The 21,505-nt window shown below is 34.0% G+C and overlaps 1 protein-coding gene across 11 annotated transcripts in view; it reads left to right on the top strand.

Annotated features, from left to right (window-relative positions):
- DGKB (diacylglycerol kinase beta) overlaps positions 1-21,505 on the top strand; it is a 945,456-nt gene that overhangs the window by 467,569 nt on the left and 456,382 nt on the right. For 7 of the 11 annotated variants that reach the window (XM_045052433.1, XM_023250408.2, XM_023250405.2 and 4 more), the window contains 3 exons: positions 894-929; positions 10,006-10,122; positions 19,850-19,923. In XM_045052433.1, coding sequence (XP_044908368.1) covers positions 894-929; positions 10,006-10,122; positions 19,850-19,923 — 227 coding nt within the window. The remainder of the gene's footprint in view (positions 1-893; positions 930-10,005; positions 10,123-19,849; positions 19,924-21,505) is intronic. The other 4 variants (XM_023250409.2, XM_023250407.2, XM_023250411.2 and 1 more) reach the window with 2 other exon arrangements.

Genomic DNA, 21,505 nt, shown 5'->3' with positions numbered 1-21,505 from the left:
CCCTCCGTTTCAGAGACACACAAATGTCTAAGACCTTCTAACTTGACATCCAGCTTCATACTTAGCCCCACCACACACACCGCACCATTAGAAAACTTTATCTAGTATTATGTGTGTGATTTGTCAACAATTCTTCCAAATTTGCCCTGAGTCCCATAGGGCATAGACTTTTGGAATTGTTAACCTTTTATTCTGTTTTTTGCCAGAAACAAAGCTCCTTACTGTGACTCAGAAAAGGAGGGCTGGTGAATAATTGAAGATGCACTGTCATGAAGACCAGTTTCAGTGTGTTTAACTTCATCTTTTTTTTTTAAGTTACTCTCAAGTAAAATTTTTCTACCTACTTAATAATATTTTCACTTTTTACTGATGCTAATGGAATTTTTTTCTTATTTCCAGAAAAATCCCAAAATAAAATCCACACCATAAGCTATGTCTCCATCAAAAAGATACTGAGTGTTTTTAGCAAGGAAAGAGAATTGGACTGGAAAATGGAAAAGTGGGCCGGGTAAATGGGCAACTCAAAAAATTAGTAGGGATGGTTTATGAAGGATAATGGAACTTAGAGATGAGTTCTTATTGTAAAACCTGAATGTAATATATCAGTATTATTTCAGAGAGGTATATGAAGCAGGTCAACAATATTGACCAATCTCCTTTGGGTGGATGAAGTTGCATTTTGGACAAGTACTTCACAACCCAACCCACTCTCCATTAGAGTATTCCTTATTCATTTATTTAATGGAATAAGCAGAAAAAATATGACAAGGAAATGCATTTTATATTTATTCATTTATTTCACAGAAGAAGAGTGGTATAAGAACCTTTGTTGGCATTTGTTTTCAGTTTGACTTTTGTTTTTTTCAGCTTTAATATGAACTTCTCTTTTTCAGCAGACTCTGTCCACTTCAGGAGTTTCAGTCCCTGAGGTGCGTAAGCAAAAAAGGTTTTCACATTTGGCCATATAGGTCATTATACATCTTTTCATTGTTATAAAGAACATTTGGGGCTATCTCAGTGACCTACTAATATCAATTTGTTAGTTCATTTTGTCTCATATTCTGATATTTGGAATTGGGGATCTTTATATTTTCTTTTTTTTTAAATTTATTACTATTATTTTATTTACTGTGAGAGAGAGACAGAGAGCAAGTGTTGGAGAGGCAGAGAGAGAGGGAGAGATGGAATCTCAAGCAGGCTCTGCACCATCAGCACAGAGCCTGACATGGCTCTCAAACACCACGAGATCACGACCCCAGCCAAAATCAAGAGTCAGAAGCTGACTGATCCACCCAGGCACCCCAGGGAGATTTTTATTTTCATGATAGGATTGACTTGAAACTGTTTCAATCTACTTTTGTGACAAACATTAGGAAAGCAAAAAGTTATATGAAACAAATTATACAGAGAAAAATAAAAGTTATTTTGCAAAGAGTTTTGACCTGTGTATAAGAATAGCATCATTCCTATTTGTCATGTTAAAATGTAAATACCTTACAGAAAACCCAAACAATGCAAAGTTCTATACCATTAAAATGTAGTTTTAAGTGATAGTAGATTGAGAAACTCTTGCTCACTTCGAAGTGCCCATCATTTTAAAAAAGAATGTATCTGCATTAATCAGTTAGCATATGACATTATCTAGGAATGTCACTGGAATAAAATATAGTTACAGAAAAAATGACTTCTATTTTGAAAATAAATATAGGTATTCCCATACCATTTATTTTCAGTGAAGTGTTAGCTTTGTCTTTGCATTAATAAAGGAAAGCCTCCACATTTTTCTGTGACCCTATTCTATTCAGTTGTTTCTGGTTTTTTTTAATGTTTATTTATTTTGAGAGAGAGGGAGGGGGAGAGGGAGGGAGGGGCAGAGAGACAGGGAGACGGAGAATCCCAAACAGGCTCTGTGCTGTTAGTGCAAAGCATGATGTGGGGCTCAATCCCACAGATGGTGATGTCATGACCTGAAGTGAAGGCAAGACCCTGATGCTCAACTAACTGAGCCATGCAGGAGCCCCTCAGTTATTTTTATCTTTAAAGGATATGCTCAGATGGTATTATTTCCCCTAAATTATAATTTGAATCGGCCTCCTTAGGAAAAATATTATTTATAATATATGAATACTACGTAAGGATATGAGTTTCTTTAGAGGAAAGCATAATTGTACAAAAATGTAGTAACCTCTCTTCCCTACCCACCCCCTGCAAAAAAGTTTTCCAATTAGTGTAGACTGCTTCATGAGACTTTTAAAACTTTGATTTTGTAACCAGACATATACTTTAAAAGATACTGGAAATATGTTTGAAAAAGTAATGTTTCTAATCTAAGAGAAATATTAAATTGTTTTTGTACTCTTTAAGTCAATTGATACCATTATTATCATGATGGTTATAAAATAGAAATGTTGAATTACAGACTCAAGTGACAAGCGTTCTCAGAAAGTTTATCACTTAGTTCAGTTATTTAAGTGTAAGAGAACTGATTTTGTATATTCAGGTGTTTGAGTTTATTTTTGCCCGTGAATATAGGCACTGCATTTGAGATTTAAAATTTTCTCCTTAGACTTGATAATTTCCACAGATCTCCCATATTAAACTGTATAATCTGTATCATATGAATAGAATAAATAGACCAAACTGCACTTTTCATAATACACTTTTCCCATTTAAAAAAAAAACAATTTCTTCTTCTGTAAAGTTATTAAAAGTCTTCATACATTGCCTTTTATTTTCTGGCAAGATATATTGGTTTATATTAATTTAGACTTTTCACCATCGTCTGAAATCATCATATGAGTTTTTTTCAACTATGTTGTTCCAAAAATTTGATTAAGCCCATATGTGGATGTTTACACTGGTGAGTGTGTGAACACACACACACACACACACACACACACACACACACGTATCCCTTTGTTCAACTGTCAGAAACAATTGCTTGTTAAGTAATTGTTAGGTTAAGATGTATGTGGGGGAACTTATGGAAGGATATAGACATACCTTAAACATTTAATGTGAAATATGTACATGTATATTTGTTGGCTACACTTTTGATGTAGGTTAAAGGGCTTTTCTATGAGGCTATATCTCTTGTTTGGAAATTGTATATAGGCTTTCTTACATATATCACAGTCTTATCACCCATGGTAAGTTTCAGTTATCAATTGTTGTGAAGCAAAAGTAAAGTATTCCCTATTTCATGAAAAGATATTCATTTATTTATGAAAATAATTGTCTTCAATTATTTTCAGTTTTTTAAAGTATAACAAAAATTCAAGGATCTGTAAAGCAATTTGAGTGTAATATAACTCTTAATATTTTTTAAAGTTTATTTGTTTTGAGAGATAGAGCATGAGCAGGGGAGGGGCAGAAAGAGAGAGAAAGGGACAATCCCAAGTAAGTCCCATCCTGTCAGTGCAGAGCCTGACATGGGACTCAATCTCACAACCATGAGATCATGATCTGAGCCGAAATTGAGTCACTCACTTAACTGAATGAGACACTCAGGCACCCCAGTAATTCTCAATTTTTATTAATTTTCAAAGCTTTTACAGTCATTGTGTCTTAATCCAACTGGACCACTCCTTCTACACACACACACACACACACACACACACACACACACACATCATGTATTATTGTGGTTCCAAAGAATGCAAGTTATTTTCACAGAAACAACTTATTTTACACTCAGGATTCAATGGTTTGAGTAATAATTAAATCACACAGTTATAATAATAAGATAACAAATTCTACTTGGAGCTGGTATAAACAGATTGGGGGCAGCATAGTAATCACTATGAGGAGCATTTAACTCAGCTGGTTGAAAGACATGATGAGTATGAACAAACAAGAGTGCTACCTCCTTGCTTTTAAACTTTGGTTCAACATGTCCATGGTGACAGTTACAGACAGAGGAAATGGAGAGTGAGTGAGGTACGTATGCACACACATACTTTTATAAAGTCACAACCATATACTGGCAAACAGCCCAAAGCAAAAGATTTTGGCATGGGCCTTCTCATTCCTAAATTTCATTGCTTCCAATCAGTATTTCTTGAACAGAAATTTTGTAAGTGGTTTGCACCCAATATGAAATTACCCCAAGATAAAATAGTCACATTGTGTGTGATGTGTGAAAACCAGGACTTGGGGACCAAGTTGTAAATTGTACCTCCGGGTTTTGTTGGTGAGTAGCACCTCTAGGTCGTTTAAGACTAGCTTTCATTCTAATTGTTTGCCTCTCGTGTGCCCCAAAAGACCCCACCTGGATCACAGCACCACTTATCCCCAGAAATGGGGACTCAGCAGACAAATAAAGTACTACCAAGTAAATGAGGTACTTCTTCACAACACCCATCTTGCACTCCTGCAGTGTAAGCAGCATACATGTGATAAGTTCAATGAGAAAATATAGCAATATACTTTTTTGTATTTTAAAAATTTTGCCATTTGCTAAGTGCCTATTTTATGCTGGTATCTTTATCCACATTTTCTTAATTTATCATCACAAAAATCTTCTCATTTTATAGATGAACTCAGTGGTGGCTTAGAGATAGCAAATAACTTGCCCAAGTTTGCATGGCAAATAAAATACAAATCTGGGATTCGGCCTCCAAGCCCATACTTAGGACTTTTCCCAAAGTAGTTTTAGTTTTTTAATAAGTCCTTACTTAACTAAATTAAGAAAAAAATGAAAACCTTTATAATATATCAATTATTATATCTATGTTTAAAGCTTTCTAAACTTTTTTTTTTTTAATCAAGACTGCTTTGCTACTCAGCCATAATAAATTTTGCTGCAACTTCCAAGGATTCCTAGTAGATTTAGAGCTTTTGTTATTTTCCGAGTGAATTTGTTTCTCTCGGCAGGGAATGACTCCAGTTTCACAATAAGGTCACAATAATTAAAAGTGCAGTTCTGCAGCTGTCAGCCTTGCTTTCATGGAACCCATAACCCTTCTAACCACCAATGAATTTGTTGGCACGTCTGCTTCCACGAGATCTTTTATATTGGGAATATCTAAGTGTTACCTTGAGTTCAAATTCTAGAGCTCCTGGGAAATTTCTGTGGCCTAGCTCCAGTGGCCAAAAGGACTAAGCCTCCCCTAAGGCAGGTAACTGAGAAAGGAAGTTCCAGGACTAGCTAGAAGGATGCTGTTGCAACAGTGCACCAGCCCACCCTTTTGTGGCTTTGTACCAATGGAGGTACTTTGCTGCTGCCTGCTTCTCATGCTGAGATTGGACAAAAAGAAGAAAGCCCTGTGCTCGAGGTAATCATCACTTGCTGCTTGTAGTTTGTGAGTGATCGATAACAGCAGGCTCAAGTATTGTGGTAAACATCCCTTTTGTGAAAGTGGTTTTCAGCAATGCACAAATACTCTACCTCTGAGAATCAGCATGATATTAAAAAAATTTTTTTTAAAAGCACAGGTTTAAAGGGAGGTCTTTTTATTTCATTTATTTCATCTTTCTGTTTTCTGTGAATGGTCCTTTCGGCTTTTTTTGTTGGTTAATTATGGTGATTATTCTTTTGGAATTCTGTTACAATGTATTCCCCAGTTAAGATCTGTTGTACTACTTAGAGAGTCTGAGGATCACAAAACACTGAATTCTATATTCAAAATGTCTGCATAGCAAACACAAATGGCTGATATTTGAAAATCCTGAAATATCAATAACTATATTTTATTTTTTGTAGCCATATTTTCTATATTTTGGGGGATAGAGTAGCTCTTTTCAGTGTTTGGATAATTTCTATTGATTAAAGCAATAATTTTCCAACTCTTTTTATATCTTGGATAATTTATCTGGCAGAACAAAATTTGTCTTGATTATAATAAGGTAATTTATTCTGTTATTTAAAGCCCAAAAACTTAAAAAAAAAAAAAGCGGAAGGTGAAGTGGTGAGCACTGACCTCTATTACCAGAAATCAATATTATCCTGAATAATGATGCAAAATAAGGTTGGTGAGTTCTTCTTCAAACTTTTCAGTAACTTCAATACTGGGAGTAATTCTCTTAAATATCACAATAGAGATCTGCCATTCAGAGTTAACCCCCACAACAGGCTAATGAAATTTCTGTGGACAGCAGATCTTTCAAAGATGCAATTGCTTCCCCTTCCTGTCCCTCATATGAAATGAAAGAAGTAAAGATTTTCGTAGTGGAAATAGGAAAAAGCATCCAACTATCATTCTGTGAGCTTATGCTGCTTAACTATAGTGGATATTTCATGGAGATTGCTCTACAATTTGGAAATAAAGATGAAACAAATGAGTACAATAAAATGATAACTCTGGGGAAAAAGTAAATGCTTATGAGTTTCTCCTGTTTACAATTTTCGGCCTTGAGTAATTCCACGCATTCTACCCACTAGACATGTTTCCCTTAACCAAAGAAACCATTTGGTGTCTTTGGGGTGTGTGTATGAGTTCGTGTGTGTGTGTGTGTGTGTTTAAACAAATGTTTACTATTTTAGCATTATCTGGATTATATAATAAAATTCACATGCAGGTGGAGGTACTGATGATTTTTCTATTGTTGTATACCTCTTTCTTATAATTTTAGATTTCAAAAATAAAATCTTAGTTGAACACTCAATGTAGGATTTACATTTTTTTTATATCTTACAAAGGTTACTATAAAGCATTTGTTTCATCTACTCCAGTTTACTCAGAAAGATGACTCCCTGGAGAGACCTGAAGCTACTTAATCAACTGCTTTTTGCTAGTTGGAGGGTCTTACCAGCAATGGAATTTCCCCAGCTATGTACATGGCTAAGAATAAAATCAAGTTAATAGATAATTTGGTAGTTCTTTACAGACATACACTTACATGTATTCAATTTCCAGCATTATGTATATAAACAGTTTGGCCACAAATATCCAGTTCCAATATGACTAACCAACTTAAATTTTATTTAATTCTTGTAACCTAAGAATTTTAGGAATTAAATGTAAAATAACAATTGTTGGATTGTATGTCAGAATACAAGGTATTTAAGATATGATAAGATATTAGATATATAAGATATTAGGTATATAAGTATCTTCTACACTATAGATTTTTATAGAGTATTTTATAGAGCGTTGTATGTTTTACATACCTGTATGCAAGCATCCAGAAAGAAATTATTCCCATACCTACCTCAGTATTTTATTTTTGAACTCCTAATATAAGTTATGGATTTTCAAATGTAATCACTGAGACTTGCTTATTTAATATACTTAATGTAACTAAGTGTAATTTTTCATACATATATGCACTTGGAAATAGAACAAACACTTTGCATAATACTAATGAGCACCCTAATGAGACAGCCACACTTTCTTATTCATAATAACTTTCATTTATTGAGCACATATTCTAATATAAGCACAATGTTAGGAATTTGTGTGTTTTCTATTAAATTTTGCACAACTCTGAGGAATATGTATTGCTAACTCCATTTTGAATAAGAGTTAAGTGCTCCAAGGTTACATAACATTTAAGTAACAGAGATGGGATTCAGCTCAGGCTTTCTGACTCCAAACCTCATCCTATAATCCACTCTTTCTATGCATTATACTCTTAACTCTCTAGGGACAAAATTGTAATTTGTAAGTTTAGAAAGAATGATCTATCTTTAAAAAAATCAATATTTTTGCCAGAAATTATGCTTATGTGAAAGTACATCGTTTTCCAAAGAATGTGAATTTCAGGAATCCTATTACACCATCCATTTTTAGCCACACAAAAAATATATTCAGTGATTTTACACCATGAAATTGCAAGGTAAATGGACTGTATTGATTAGCATCTATTTTGTTCTGAGAAATTTTCTGATCCATCTGGCCCTAATATAGTTAAAAAGAGCTTTACTTTTAAGTCCAGTTAAAATATGTTCCAAAATTACAGAAATTGAAATGATGCTCTAAGAAGCATTTATAGTGACTAGAAAATATGTGTCACTCAAATATTTAAGCATACATGGCAGACATTGCTTTTTGATCAGAACAACTTTTCACTCCAAGCCTAGACATGGCCCAAGAATCCCTCTTAATACAATACTATTAAAACATTAGAAATTGTTTGACTCTTGATTCATCTATTTCTCCATTCATTTATCCTGACTTTTGTCAGACACTGATTGAGGATCTGATCTTGAACAGTGAAGCAAACCAACCACTTTTTCTTCTGAAGCTTTGGCTAAAAGTGGGGATAGACCAGCATTAAACTAATTAAACAGAACACATTTCAGGTTGTAATAAATTATATATTATATGTGTATATAATATGCATATATATGTATATAATATATATGTATAATGTGTATATATACACATATATGTATAAGACATATTATATATGTGTGTATAATATGTATATATACACATATGTATAATATTATATATGTGTGTATAATATGTATATATACACATATGTATAATACATATTATATATGTATGTATACACATATGTATAATATATATGTGTATAATATGTATATAATATATATGTATATAATTATATATAATATATATACTTTTATGTGCAAATATATTTTTATTTCTATAAAAGGAGGCTAAAGGGAATAGAGAAGCCAATTTGACATTTGAATAGAAACCTGAAATAAGTGAGGAACATGCCCAAAAGAAAGCTTTGCAGCAGAGAGAAGAATGATGGCCAAAGCTCTGAATTAAGAGCTTACTTGTGATCAAAGCATAATGAGGAGGTGGGGATAGCTGGAATGGAGTGAAATAGGACGAGTGTGGCTGTTGTACAGAGAATTGACTGTAGGGAGACAAAGATGGAAGCAGATTGATCCCTTAGTTGATGATTACAATACTCCAGGTAAAGAAGATGGCAGAGGCTTAAGATATGTAATGTTGGAAGTGGTGAGTAATCATCCAGTTTGGGATTTATTTTTAATGAGAGTAGGCAGGAAATTCAAGAAAAAATAGTTTTGGATATTTGAGGACTAATGTGTGTTTTAGACACACATGGACAGATAGAAAGGGCATTTGTATGTAGGAAGTAAAGTTTAAGGGAGAAATCTGAACAGGAACTATAAATTTGGAAGTCTTCCTCATAAAATTGAAATTCAAAACCTTGGGATTTAATTAAGTTGCCTAGGGAGTGAGTGTAGATAGTGAAGATGAGCCATTCAAGGAAGAGGTTAAGTGTTACGGACCCTAAACCTGGGAGGGAGAATCAAAGAAAGAGACTCTGAGGAAGCAATTAGTGAAGTAGGAAGAGAGCAAAGAGTAAGAGAAAGACGTGTCCAGAAGCCCAAGTGAGGCAAGTGTTCAGGAGACAGGAAGAGATCAGTCTTCTCAAATGCTGCTAAAAAGTGGAAAAGATGAAGCTGATCAATAGGTGTGGTAATGAGAAGGTCATTGGTGATTTTAAGAAGAGCAGATTTGGTTGATTAACGGTGATAAAATTCATTGGGTTGGGTTGAAGAGAGAGTGGGGGTGGGGGTGGGATAGAAACAGGAAGCAGCCAACTCCAAGAAATGTTTCCACTATGATGAACAAAGGAATTAGCTGGGATGGAATGTGTGTTTTAATTTTAATGCCATCCCTGATATAAATAGCAGCTTAAAAGTCCGTCATGTCTTCATTTTCAGTATTGCCTGCATGTATAAGCCTTGTTTTTAGTGCTCAGTAACAAATTTCTTAAATTGTAAGTCCATATTACTTATTCCTACCATTCCTTATGAAAATAATTAGTCTTACTGGTCCTTGATAACTTGTGGTGAAGAGTCCTGATTGGGCACATAGGGGGAATACCATCTGGCTTTCTTTAAGTGATAATTAATTTCTTTAAGATAATTAAAGAAAATAATATTTCTTCTTGTGCCTGTATCATGTGGACTGTTGCAAGCAACAGATTTCTTAGTAGTCATTAAGATACTCCAAATTAGGAGCATGGGCCCAAGTCTATAGCCAATAAAGTCTTCTTTGTGTTCCCCTTTTTATTAAAACAATATTCTTATAAAAGATTGTCTCCTTACAGGAAAGACAAGCAACAGTGAAAAAGGAAAAAGGTGGTTCCCAACAGTCAAATAAAGTGACTGACAAAAACAAAATGCAAAGAGCCAACTCCGTGACCGTGGATGGCCAAGGCCTACAGGTAGGACTTTTTTGATCAAATTTTAGTGGCTTTCATATTTGTTCCTTCTATGCTCTTACAGGCACATATGTCCAGCTGTCAACACATTTATTTAATGTGCAATTAGCTCAGCAGAGGACTTCAGAAAGATCTTTGTTAATTTATCTAGATGACGGTTTTATATTTGATTGACAGAGTGACACTCTGATTATATTAATCTCTTACGACATTATCTACATTTGAAACTAAATGGTAAGAGATCTTTTGCAATTCCATAGGTTTTGCAAATCATTACTAAATGTACCATTTGTTACAGGCATACATGTTATTTATTTACAAGTTTACTTTCTCCATATATGTTTATATATTTGGAAGAATCATTTTGGTGGCAAAAAAATGTTTAGGAAAAAAATAAAATGAATTTCATGTGTGTGGATATTTTTATTGCTAAGAAATAATAACATAAAGGGTTTTTATGATTTATTCATATATTCCTTTAGTTTTAATTCAAAATTAAAACTCCATATATATTTCTAGTTTGAATAAACACAGGTAACTCAAAATCTGTTTTTAGCACCCTAGTATCTCGGACATCAGCAGTAAGATTACTTTCAACCTACATTTTTAGACATCCTAGAGATTGTGTGGATTGTATTTATTTGCCTTTATTTTTCACTCCAACCAACACATGAAGTTGGCTAAATCTTTGTGACATTGTGCATTCATTTTTTTTTTGCTTTTTTACCTATATGTTTCTCTCTTCTAATTTTCATTTCCTTTTCTTACAATAATATGCTTCAAGTTTCATGTTCTCCAAAAAAAATTACCAAACACTTACCAAACAAAAGTATATTTTGTCACATTCTTGCCTTCAATATACAGAACTTTGTATCTTCACTTTTCATTAATTATTTTATCTATGATATTATGGATTATGTGTTTTATATTTCCCTATATTGGAAGCACAGTTCAGAGCACATAGTAGTTGCCTAAATGCATGTTTCTTCATTATTTTGAAGATCTCATTAAAAATTTAATAATAATTGCTTAAATACTGGTAACCAGATTGCTGATTTGTTTTTGATCTAATAAAACACATTGTGAACAGAAATTTTTTAAGTGTTATTAAACTCAAATATAAAAAGAAGAAATTCTAAATGATGAAATTGTTACATTGGTTAGAAAGTTTAAAAATTAAAAGAGTAAAATTAAAAGAGTATTAAAAGAGTACTAAAAGAGTAAATCAGGATCTACACTTTTTGGTAGTCATCTTTATATGTTTAGCAACCTCATTGAAAGACTCAAATATGAAGTCTGTCTACTTGGATAGAAAAAAAAAACTTAAGTGATCCTATTAAATTTTTGTGAAAAATATCAACATTTACAAATCTAATACACCAGCTGCAAATGTTGATTAATTACATCTTCAGTCATTCTGGTTCCAGTGATGAAAATATCAGAATGTAGAATTAATTTAAAAATCAAGTACATTTCACACATGGCTAGATACATACTTCTCAACATGAAAGTTAAACGTGCATCATTTGTCAAACAGTATATGGTAGACACAGTGATAATATCTTACGCCGACTAAGTAAGTGAATCTTCTCAATAAATATATGAGATAACTATCCTTAATTTTCTGAATAAACATATAATGCATATCATCATTATTATCATGACTTTCAAAATGAGGATACTGATGTTCAAAGGCAAAGTTATTTCCAGGGCCTCCCACTTAGTCAGTGGTAAAGCCAAAGTTTGATAAGGACAGTCTGACTCAGAGTTTATGTGTTTTACTCCTAAGATACCTGGCCTCCTTGGTTAACAAAGTTTAACAGGTATATAAATGCTAACTTCTTGACCAACTTGTTCTGACTACCTGCCTTTCTCTGTGGACATATTGCATCTCACAAAACAGATAATAACTTTTCTAAGTTTTCTTTAGAGTGTGAATTTATCAGGTAAAGTTGTTAGTCAGGACAGGGTAGACACCAGCCTTATAAAACAGGAGTAAATAAATACCTTAATTATTGTTATCATAATTTTTTTGAATTTTAAATGTTGGTATATAAATCATGTGCAATAGTCTTTCACCTCAGCAGTATGGACTAAAATTAATACACATGGGTATTCACATAATTTGGGGGAAAATAGAAAAAAATGAAAGAATAAATTATTGGATAGCTAATGCAAAGTAGAAAAATAAACTTTGTTGTGAGAATCAACTTAAAAATAATAACATGGTTATTCTTTATCAGGAAAGATAAAAAGATATGCCAGAAAGTTAATTTTTCTGTGAGTTTTAAAAAATGTGTATCATGAAAAAGCATTGAGTTGCAGGCCAGTTTGCATAGAAGTCCATGACAGAAGAGATCTACCCTGCTTAAAGAAGACTATTAATCATAGTTAAGCACATTCATCTTACTTCTTTCCAGCTAACCAGCATAATGATCAGGATTATTATTTCTAATTAGAGGAAGTAATAGATCATGTATAACCTTAGGATGAGTCTCATTAATTAACCCGGGTCCTAGGGGACTTCAAATAGAGGTGGTTAGGCACTCTGTCTTTGTCATCGCTCATACCATAGGTTTACACTTAATACATATGATCGAATGTAATTGAAACTACAATTTCTAACACGCACAAGATGTAAAAATGCAGTAAGTATTCGCATGTGAACAAATAGGTGAAACAGAACCATGGTTTAAACTGTATTCAACTGAAGTTTCCTTGTCCCTAATTATTGTCTGAGAAGAATTTCCAAATTAAAGGGTCACTTGAGAACCAAAAAGTCCAGTTTGTGATACTCAACACTAGAAAGAACAGGGAACCTTTATATTTAAACATGTAAAACTGAGCCAGTACCATGCCCTGCCACAGTGCTTCTCCCTGTCCCTACTGTCTTTCTTATTTGCAGTATGTCATTCTTTTAATTACCAAGACTGTAAACATATACACACACACACACACACACACACACACACACACACACACATCCATGTATAGTATAAATGACTTTATAGTGTGTGTATGCAATTAATTTCCCGTATTTGATTGGACTGTGTGTGTGTGTGCGCGCTCGCGTGCGCACGCACCCCTTGACTACTTTAGGAACCTCAAGCCACTTGGCTCTTCCATAATTAGCTCTTCATTGTCATTTTAACTCCCTAAGTCCAGAATTATTACTCTACACTTTAAGTAATGCAACAACCTTTAAACTGAGTTCCTGTTCCCATAGTTGTAATGTGCTAGCATATCAATAATACGGAAAAAATGGAGCTCCATATGAAGTGTCAGGACTGAGAGTTAGAATTGTCTCTAATATTAAGTAACATGGCCAGATTTGGCCTCATTAAAGTGTGATACTTGAGTAAAGACTTAGGTGAGGTCTTTAGTCTGTGGATATCTAGCGGATGGGCAGCCCTAAGGTAAATGCATGCCTGGCAAGTTCTAGAATCAACAAGAACAACTGCCTGGTTGGAGCAGCGTGAGCAACATGGAAACTGGTGAAGACTACTTTAGAGAAGCAAGAGGAGTTAGACGTACAGAGCCCCCAAGGCCTGTATAAGAATTCTGACTTTCCCTCTGAGAGAGATGGAAAAATAGAACATGATCTTGACTTAACTGTTGGAAGGCTTACTCTTGTTGAGAATGTTAGGGACCAAAGAGTCTAGGTTGGAGATTTTAACTAGGTATTTAGGGTTTGTAGGATAGAGGTATGTCCAGAGTAGAGCAGGAGAGGTGAAGAGATGGATTCTCCATATATTTTGAAGACACAGGCAACAGGATATGCTGATAGATGTGTGTAGGGTTTATTATGAAGTAGAAATTAGGTACATCTTTAAGATGATTGGCCCATTCACCTGAAATGATGGAGTTGCCAGTGACTGCATGGAGAAGGGTCTGGGTCAATAGGTTTTAGACAGAAATTTCTGATACTGTTGGACATCTAAGTGGAGATGTTAAGTCGGCAGGCAAATAAGTGAATCTAGAATTCAGAGCAGAGGATAGATACACATTTGGAAGTGAAAGTCATATTGATGGTACTTAAAACCATTAATATGAAATGAGATTACCAAGAGGGAGAATAGAGAGAGAAAGGAGTCATTAAACTGGGACCCAAAACCAGTCTGAGTCAAGTCATGCCCTTTAATATTTACTATACGAAATGACCCCATTATGTGAGTAAGATTTCATGGGATTAGCTCTCTTCTCTATAGAGAAGAATCCAGTGTAAACTTTCACATCCTGGAATGCCCTTTATCCAATTTATAACCATTCTTCAAGATTTCAGTTATCTTGAGCATTTCCTCCCTTTGTAAATATTGTCTTTGTTATACCATATTTCCTACTGCATTGTATCTTCAAAACTTGTCTGAAAAGCCCAGGGTTCTGTAGAGAGATGCCTCAAGCACAATGGTGGGACAATGGAAGGCTGAGGATAGGGTCAGGGTTCTTCTGAGCTTCAAACAGAGCAACTGGCTTTTCACCTGTCTTATCTATTCTTCCACTTAAGATTACTGCAAATGCTATAGAAATATTTACTTCCAAGAACAAATCAGTTTAGGCTGACAATTTTTTTATGTATGTATATTTTGGTTTTCCCTCCCCTTCCACAAAAAAATTGTTAGAAAAGGGTACAATATTTTAGGATGGTAGTAAATCAGTATGTAAAATAACTTGGGGCACCTGGGTGGTTCAGTCACTTAAGCATCTGACTTTGGCTCAGGTCATGATCTCCCAGTTCTTGGGTTCAAGCCCCACATCACACTCTGTGCTGACACCTCAGAGCCTGGTTCAGATTCTGCGTCTCCCTCTCTCTCTGTCCCACCCCTCACTCACTCTCTCTCTGTCAAAAATGAATAAACATTAAAAAAAATTAAAGAATTAAAATAACTGAATTTTACATCTTTAAAATTTTGTATGAAATAAAAATTGAAAATTCATGACATTAAAAACTATATTAGATATAGTTCAAAGAGAATTAGTAAACTAAAGATTGATATATTAGTGCTATCTAATTCTTGGATTCCATTCAGGTTTTACCAGTTGTCCAGTAATGGCTTTTATAACAAAAGCAGCTAGTACAGAATCATGTTAACTTCCCATTTTTGACAGACAGTTGTGTTATGTTCATGTTCTTGTGTAAAGGCAAATCTAAAGTAAACAAGAGTGATAAAATATCATCTTATCAACATGGTCTCAATTGGTTCAGGAAAAAATGTTATTTGAATAGTCCTTTTAATTTTTCTGTAAATTTGGAATTATTTTAAAGTATAAAAATAAAAATATCACTTCAAAATATACAAAATTAGTGTAAGATATTTCCATAAAACTTTATTCATCAAAATCAGATGTATTGAGTTTCAGAAACAAAGAAACACTTTGTATTCTTTTAATCTGCTTAAATTATTTTAAGTATATATGATTTACATTTCAATACAAATTAGTTCCTCTAGTCTGAATTCTGAATTTGATAAGTTAGTTCTTACCTGATATTGACCTCCCAGGAAAATAAAATGTGGAATCAAATAAATCGGATTAAGTAATTAAAATATCACATCTAGTAATACCTGTATTTTTTTCCTCGTTTCATACTCTTCAAGTTACAAAAGGATTAGCTGATAATGAGTATCCTCATTCTCAATAAGGAGAATAACATAATGTAGAATAAAATAAGATACAGATTCTCTTCAAGAATTTTGATATCAAGTCTCTGTTCTTCACTTAGGGTCTAGAAATATTAACAAGTTTGATGAAGTATGAAGTTTCTATGCCTGGTTATTCAATTCTGTGCCCTTGTGGATCTTTCATACCAGTGACAGTTAGGTTCTGCAGCACATAATGGAGAAAGAACAAAAACAAAAACGAATAAAACATAACAGTGGTTTAGAGAAGTTAACCATCAATTTTTCTTTACTGTAAATAAAGTCTAGAAGGAGGATCTCCAGAAGTATGGCTAATAAGACAGTTCCACATTTTTATCAGGGCTGGTTCTATCTTTCCTGTCCTCCATCTGTGGCATCATCAAGGTCACCTCATTAGCAAAGATGGCTGCTGGTCCTTAGAATATCACATTTCATGCTGGCATCCAGAGGAAGATGACTAGAAGCTGTTACGCTTCCTTTTTAAAGAGCATATCTTGAGTTTCCACAAAACACTTCTGTATCAGTCGCCTTGGGCTGCTGTAATGATGTATCATAGATGGGTGGCTTAAATAAGAGACATTTATTTATCACAGTTCTAAAGGCTGGACAGTTCAAGATCAGGGTGACAAGTTATATTTCATTCTGAGGCTTCTTTTCTTGGCTTATTGGTGGCTGCCATCTCCCTTTGTCCTCATGTTACCTCTTTGTGTGTGCAGAGGCAGGGGTAGATCTTCCTTTTTTAAGGGTACTAGTCCCATCATGAATCTCCCACTCTCATCTAATCTTCCTTGCATCCCAAAGGTTCTCTCTCCAAATACCACCACACTGTGGGGTAGGGCTTCAACATAAAATTGGGGGACACAATTCAATCCGTAGCAACTTCCAATTATAGACGAAACATAGACACATTTTTTTCTACTTAGACTATTTATTTGCATGCTTATATGGCAAGACACCAAAAGTTACACCTTCCTAAAACTCTTCAAAAGAAATACGTATTTAAATTCTGCAAACAGCAGCAATAGCTTCCAAGGTACAGGTATGATGGGAAGGGCCAGTCTTTCAAAATTTTGCCCAGGGCTCTTTCGATAAAGATGAAGAGAAGTAGAAGTAATGACAGTGGCAGTCTTTGACAGTAAGATGCTGCTCCTTCTTCCAGGAGTATTAGTGCACAAAGTAGTTGTTATTTTTAACATGTCAGACCTGAAAATGATCATGCAGGACTACAGTTTTGGTGCTCCCAAATTTAGGAATTCTATCTTTGGTCTTCTGGCCCCCAAATTTACTCTGGTGGGTTGGTATTCTTATAGTAACAAAGTGTAGCCAGATGTTAAAGCTTTTTGAATAGAGGCTTGAAAAACATGCTAGATTTGCTTAAAACCTTGACCTTTCCAGTGTAACACCATTAAATGATCCCTTCACACCAGTGTCTTTGTGGTGCTGGTGTTTAATCACATATTATCCCTTAAATGTAGATTGTGTTACGTCAGGAGTTTATCTAACATCAATATCAAAGAAGCTGTGTTCCAGGGCGCCTGGGTGGCTCAGTCAGTTAAGCGGCCGACTTCGGCTCAGGTCATGATCTCGAGGTCCGTGAGTTCAAGCCCCGCGTCGGGCTCTGTGCTGACAGCTCAGAGCCTGGAGCCTGTTTCAGATTCTGTGTCTCCCTCTTTCTCTGACCCTCCCCCATTCATGCTCTGTCTCTCTCTGTCTCAAAAATAAATAAATGTTAAAAAAAAAAAAAAAAGAAGCCGTGTTCCACAGTGCCAGGTAACTGATAAATAGATATCTCAAGTTTTCAGTATTTTATTTGTATTTAGTCTTATTTCATAAGCCTACTTTGTGATGCGAATATATACCAGGAAAAGACTGCTAAGTGATTTTATTCTTCCTGTATTTCCATTTGGCATATTTGACTTTTGTGCTTACAGAGCATCTCCATTCTTCTAAATTTGTTCTTTATCTAAATTATCTTCTATTTTCTAATCCATTTGACCTATTTATCCATTTACCCACCTCTAAAAATAACATCTACATTTTTTTTTTGTATTTTGAGATCCTATAGACTATATTCTAGTGGGATATTTATTTGATGGTAATAATGTGCACCTTAGAACACAGTTGTTCTATAGCTTGCTACTAACCTTTATTTGATAAATGGTTATGATGCCTTTAAATATTCCATTATACATGTATTTCTGAAAGGCATTCAAAAATATTTAAAAATACATTGTAAATATTTGACCCAGTGTGAATTTAATATAATCTAATCTATTTTAATAGAACTGTAAGCTGAATGTCGAGTTTGGAGAAGATCATCTTAATGAGTGTTTGGGTTCAGACTTAATGTTGTGCTTGAAAACCTTTATTTACCTTGAGATTCTCACCCTTATTTAAAAATAAGGAGTAACAATTCAAATTAGGTGCAAAAATAAAAATCCACATCTGTTACCATTACTTTTTTTGAATGTGCAAACTTCAGGAGTTCTTTCTAATTCTATAATAGGATAAAAAATAAAGGAAATAGAATATAAGTCTTTAGATAAAGTTGTGTTTGTGTAGTTTCTTTATTCTAGCTTTTAAATGAGGGGAGAAGGGCACACACTGCAACCTAGGAGGCACTGTCTATATGTTAATTGAACACGTTTGCTACAGGAAAGTTACTACAAATCCATTTTATATGTCTTATCTCCTACCTAAATTAGAACCAAACCAGGAACAAGGAACCCTTGTCCTCTTTACAGAGGAAAGCAAAACAGAGACAGATACAATAAATGAAAGTGACAAGTTGAGTAAGAGTAGAAGAATTAAGAATATTTTACTCAGCCTTGTGTAACTAATGTGAAGATTTTAACATTTTTCCAGTGCCTATAATCGCTGGAAAAATTACAGTTCACTTAAGATTGGAGGAAAATATATCAGAAGAATATTTTAATTTCTGTTGTTTGAACAAAAAGGAAGAAAGGATATCATATGGTAAAATGGTTGTTTTTAAGTGTCTCATTACGTATCTTAGAATACTTTCTGAGATAGAAAAAAAAACATAGCAATAAAGGATAGCTTGAATCTACTTTCAGAAAGTAAACTGATCAAGAACTTTTCAATTTAATATCAAGAGGGCTCCAGTAGTTGCATATTTTGTTACTAAATATTTTTGGTCAAACTGTATTTAGACAGAATTTTTATAGTGGTAGATTGAATAGGAACACATGCATTTAAGAGTCTACCTATTAACATTGAAGTCAGGCAAAATGCAAGAATTCTTCCTTACCATCCTATCAAAAACAGCTTTACCCCCTTCACACCAATAAAGTGCTATCATTTTATTTGATTTATTTCTCTTCATGGTATGTTTTACTGCTAACTACATATTTGTTTGCTTATTGTCTATGTCTCGACTAGAATATAAGCTGCACTAGGACAGGCAATATTTTCTTGTTCAACCAAGAAATCAGTATCAGTATATAGTAGGAGCACAGTCAGTTTGCGGATTCCTGGTTAGCAAACAGACTTGATTCACTGGTCTTCTACTCCCCAGGCAGGGAAAGAAAACATTGAGGAAAAATTGTGTACAGGGGAGCAGTTAGGCTGAAGGAGACCTCAAACCATCTTACTGAGATTCTAGTTGGCAAGAGATTGGGTAGATGGATTCCACACATGCCATAAACCTCTACAGGAGCTGTCATCTATAAAGTCAGGGCTGTCTATAATTAATCTCTTTATTTTCTTCTAATCATTTTCCTCCCACTATCTTCTGTTTCATTCTGTCTGGTTTACTCACTGTCCTGCACATTGTACCTTTTGTTTTCATCTCATGGCTATTCAATCACCATTCTTTCTTCATAGCTACCTTCCTCTCTGCCCTATACCTAGCTGGACCCTACCTGTCTCTGTGGTGTGGATATGCCTGTTTGATATAGTAAAAACATAGGGTTCAATTGAGTTGTTAAACAGATCTATCTCTCCACCCAAATTACAGAACTGAAGAGCCATATTCTTAAAATTGCTAATTGGTATTTCATGAAATAGAAATTACAAGGGTCCTTTTTATACATAATGCGAATAATTTGACCATCTATCCAAATTTCTTCTAGATTACTCCTGTTCCTGGTACTCATCCACTTCTAGTTTTTGTGAACCCCAAAAGTGGTGGGAAACAAGGAGAAAGGTATGTTCTTAAAAATCAGGTTCCTTTTCTATGTCATATGTATGTAAAAGATAAACTAGAATTGGAGTGTAAAGACACTTTATTTACTTTTATCTATTTTTAATTTTTTTAATGTTTATTCATTTTTGAGAGAGAGAAAGACAGAATATGAGCGGGGGAAGGGCAGAGAGAGAGGGAGACACAGAATCCGAAGCATGCTCCAGGCTCTGAGCTGTCAGCAGAGAGCCTGATGCGGGGCTGGAACCCACGAACCGTGAGATCATGACCTGAGCTGAAGTCGAACGCTTAACGGACTATGCCACCAAAGTGCCCCATAGAATTACAGTGTAAAGACATTTTAAAGCATTATTCACTATGGTTTGCGAATTTTAATGTGAAGTAAATAATTCTAGAGTCAATGTGTAATATATCGATATGATCTCTCCTTATTCTTATATAGTTCAAATTAATATAATAATGGCTTCTTATAAATATTTTTATTCTCAATCTTGGGTATCTGAGTTCTCTCTACCCTATTACCCCTAGCCCTTAACAAAGAGCTTTGCATACAACATGGCTCCATAAATAGTGTTGAATGAAAATTGGTTCTCTAAGTGGTCAACAAGGTGACTTCAGGTAAATTATCACTAAGTAGTGAGGAACAGAATTTATATTCAGCTTCTAGATAAATTGTATTAAAATGATTTTCTACATGTGAGTTTTTGTAGTACGTGATGCCATATATCCTTAAGGACAACAATCTGAATTATAATCTGAATTATAATAAGGTTCATTATCAGGTGTCTCAGCATTCTGGCAGACAATGCAGAAGTTTCATTTTTGTAATACATTAATGATTAAATCATAATAATTAATAAATATCTGAAAATCCCATTGAAGAGTAAATCTTATGTCCTTATAAAAAGGCATGTCATAAACAAAAGTGCAGTTGCATCTGCTATAATTTCTAGAAGTCTTTACTTATCTCAACAAAAAAATGAGATGAAAGCATCCATACAAACACTATGATAATAAAACAGAAATTTGCATTGTGATTCTCATGGTAAGTGGAATTGTTTTCATGGTAAATGGAATTTTATAATTTCTTTTCTTGCCATCTAACTTTCCAGCTTTATTTTAGTGAAAAGAAGAGTGCCATTCTTTTTCCAATCAACAAAATATTATTTCTGCTTAGAAAGTTTTGTTTCCTTTATCAACATGTAGTTGGGTAGATGGGTTCCCATCAACATGTAGTTGTATATTTTATCAACATGTAGTTGTATATTTTTTTACTCTGCTAAACATGATAGAAATTATTTTAAATTACTAGTGCCTTAATAATTAAAAATGGTTTTATTAAAGAGAACAGTTACCTCACTTTTAGAGATACAAAATCACAATTAAATAATTAACTAAAATTATTTTCTCCTTTACTACGTACAGTCTGTCAGCTTTATATATTATGGATGTTTGCAAAAAAAAAAAACAACTCTTTATACGGAATTAGGTAAGCATTAAATTCATGTTGGAAAGTAGAGATAAATGAAGTATGAAGAGAAAGAAAAGGTATATTTTCAAAGGGAAAGCATTCCTTTCATTTTAG

Source organism: Felis catus, chromosome A2 (assembly GCF_018350175.1).
Source record: "Felis catus isolate Fca126 chromosome A2, F.catus_Fca126_mat1.0, whole genome shotgun sequence".
Lineage (NCBI taxonomy): Eukaryota > Metazoa > Chordata > Mammalia > Carnivora > Felidae > Felis > Felis catus.
This window is presented reverse-complemented; position numbering and strand designations above follow the sequence as displayed.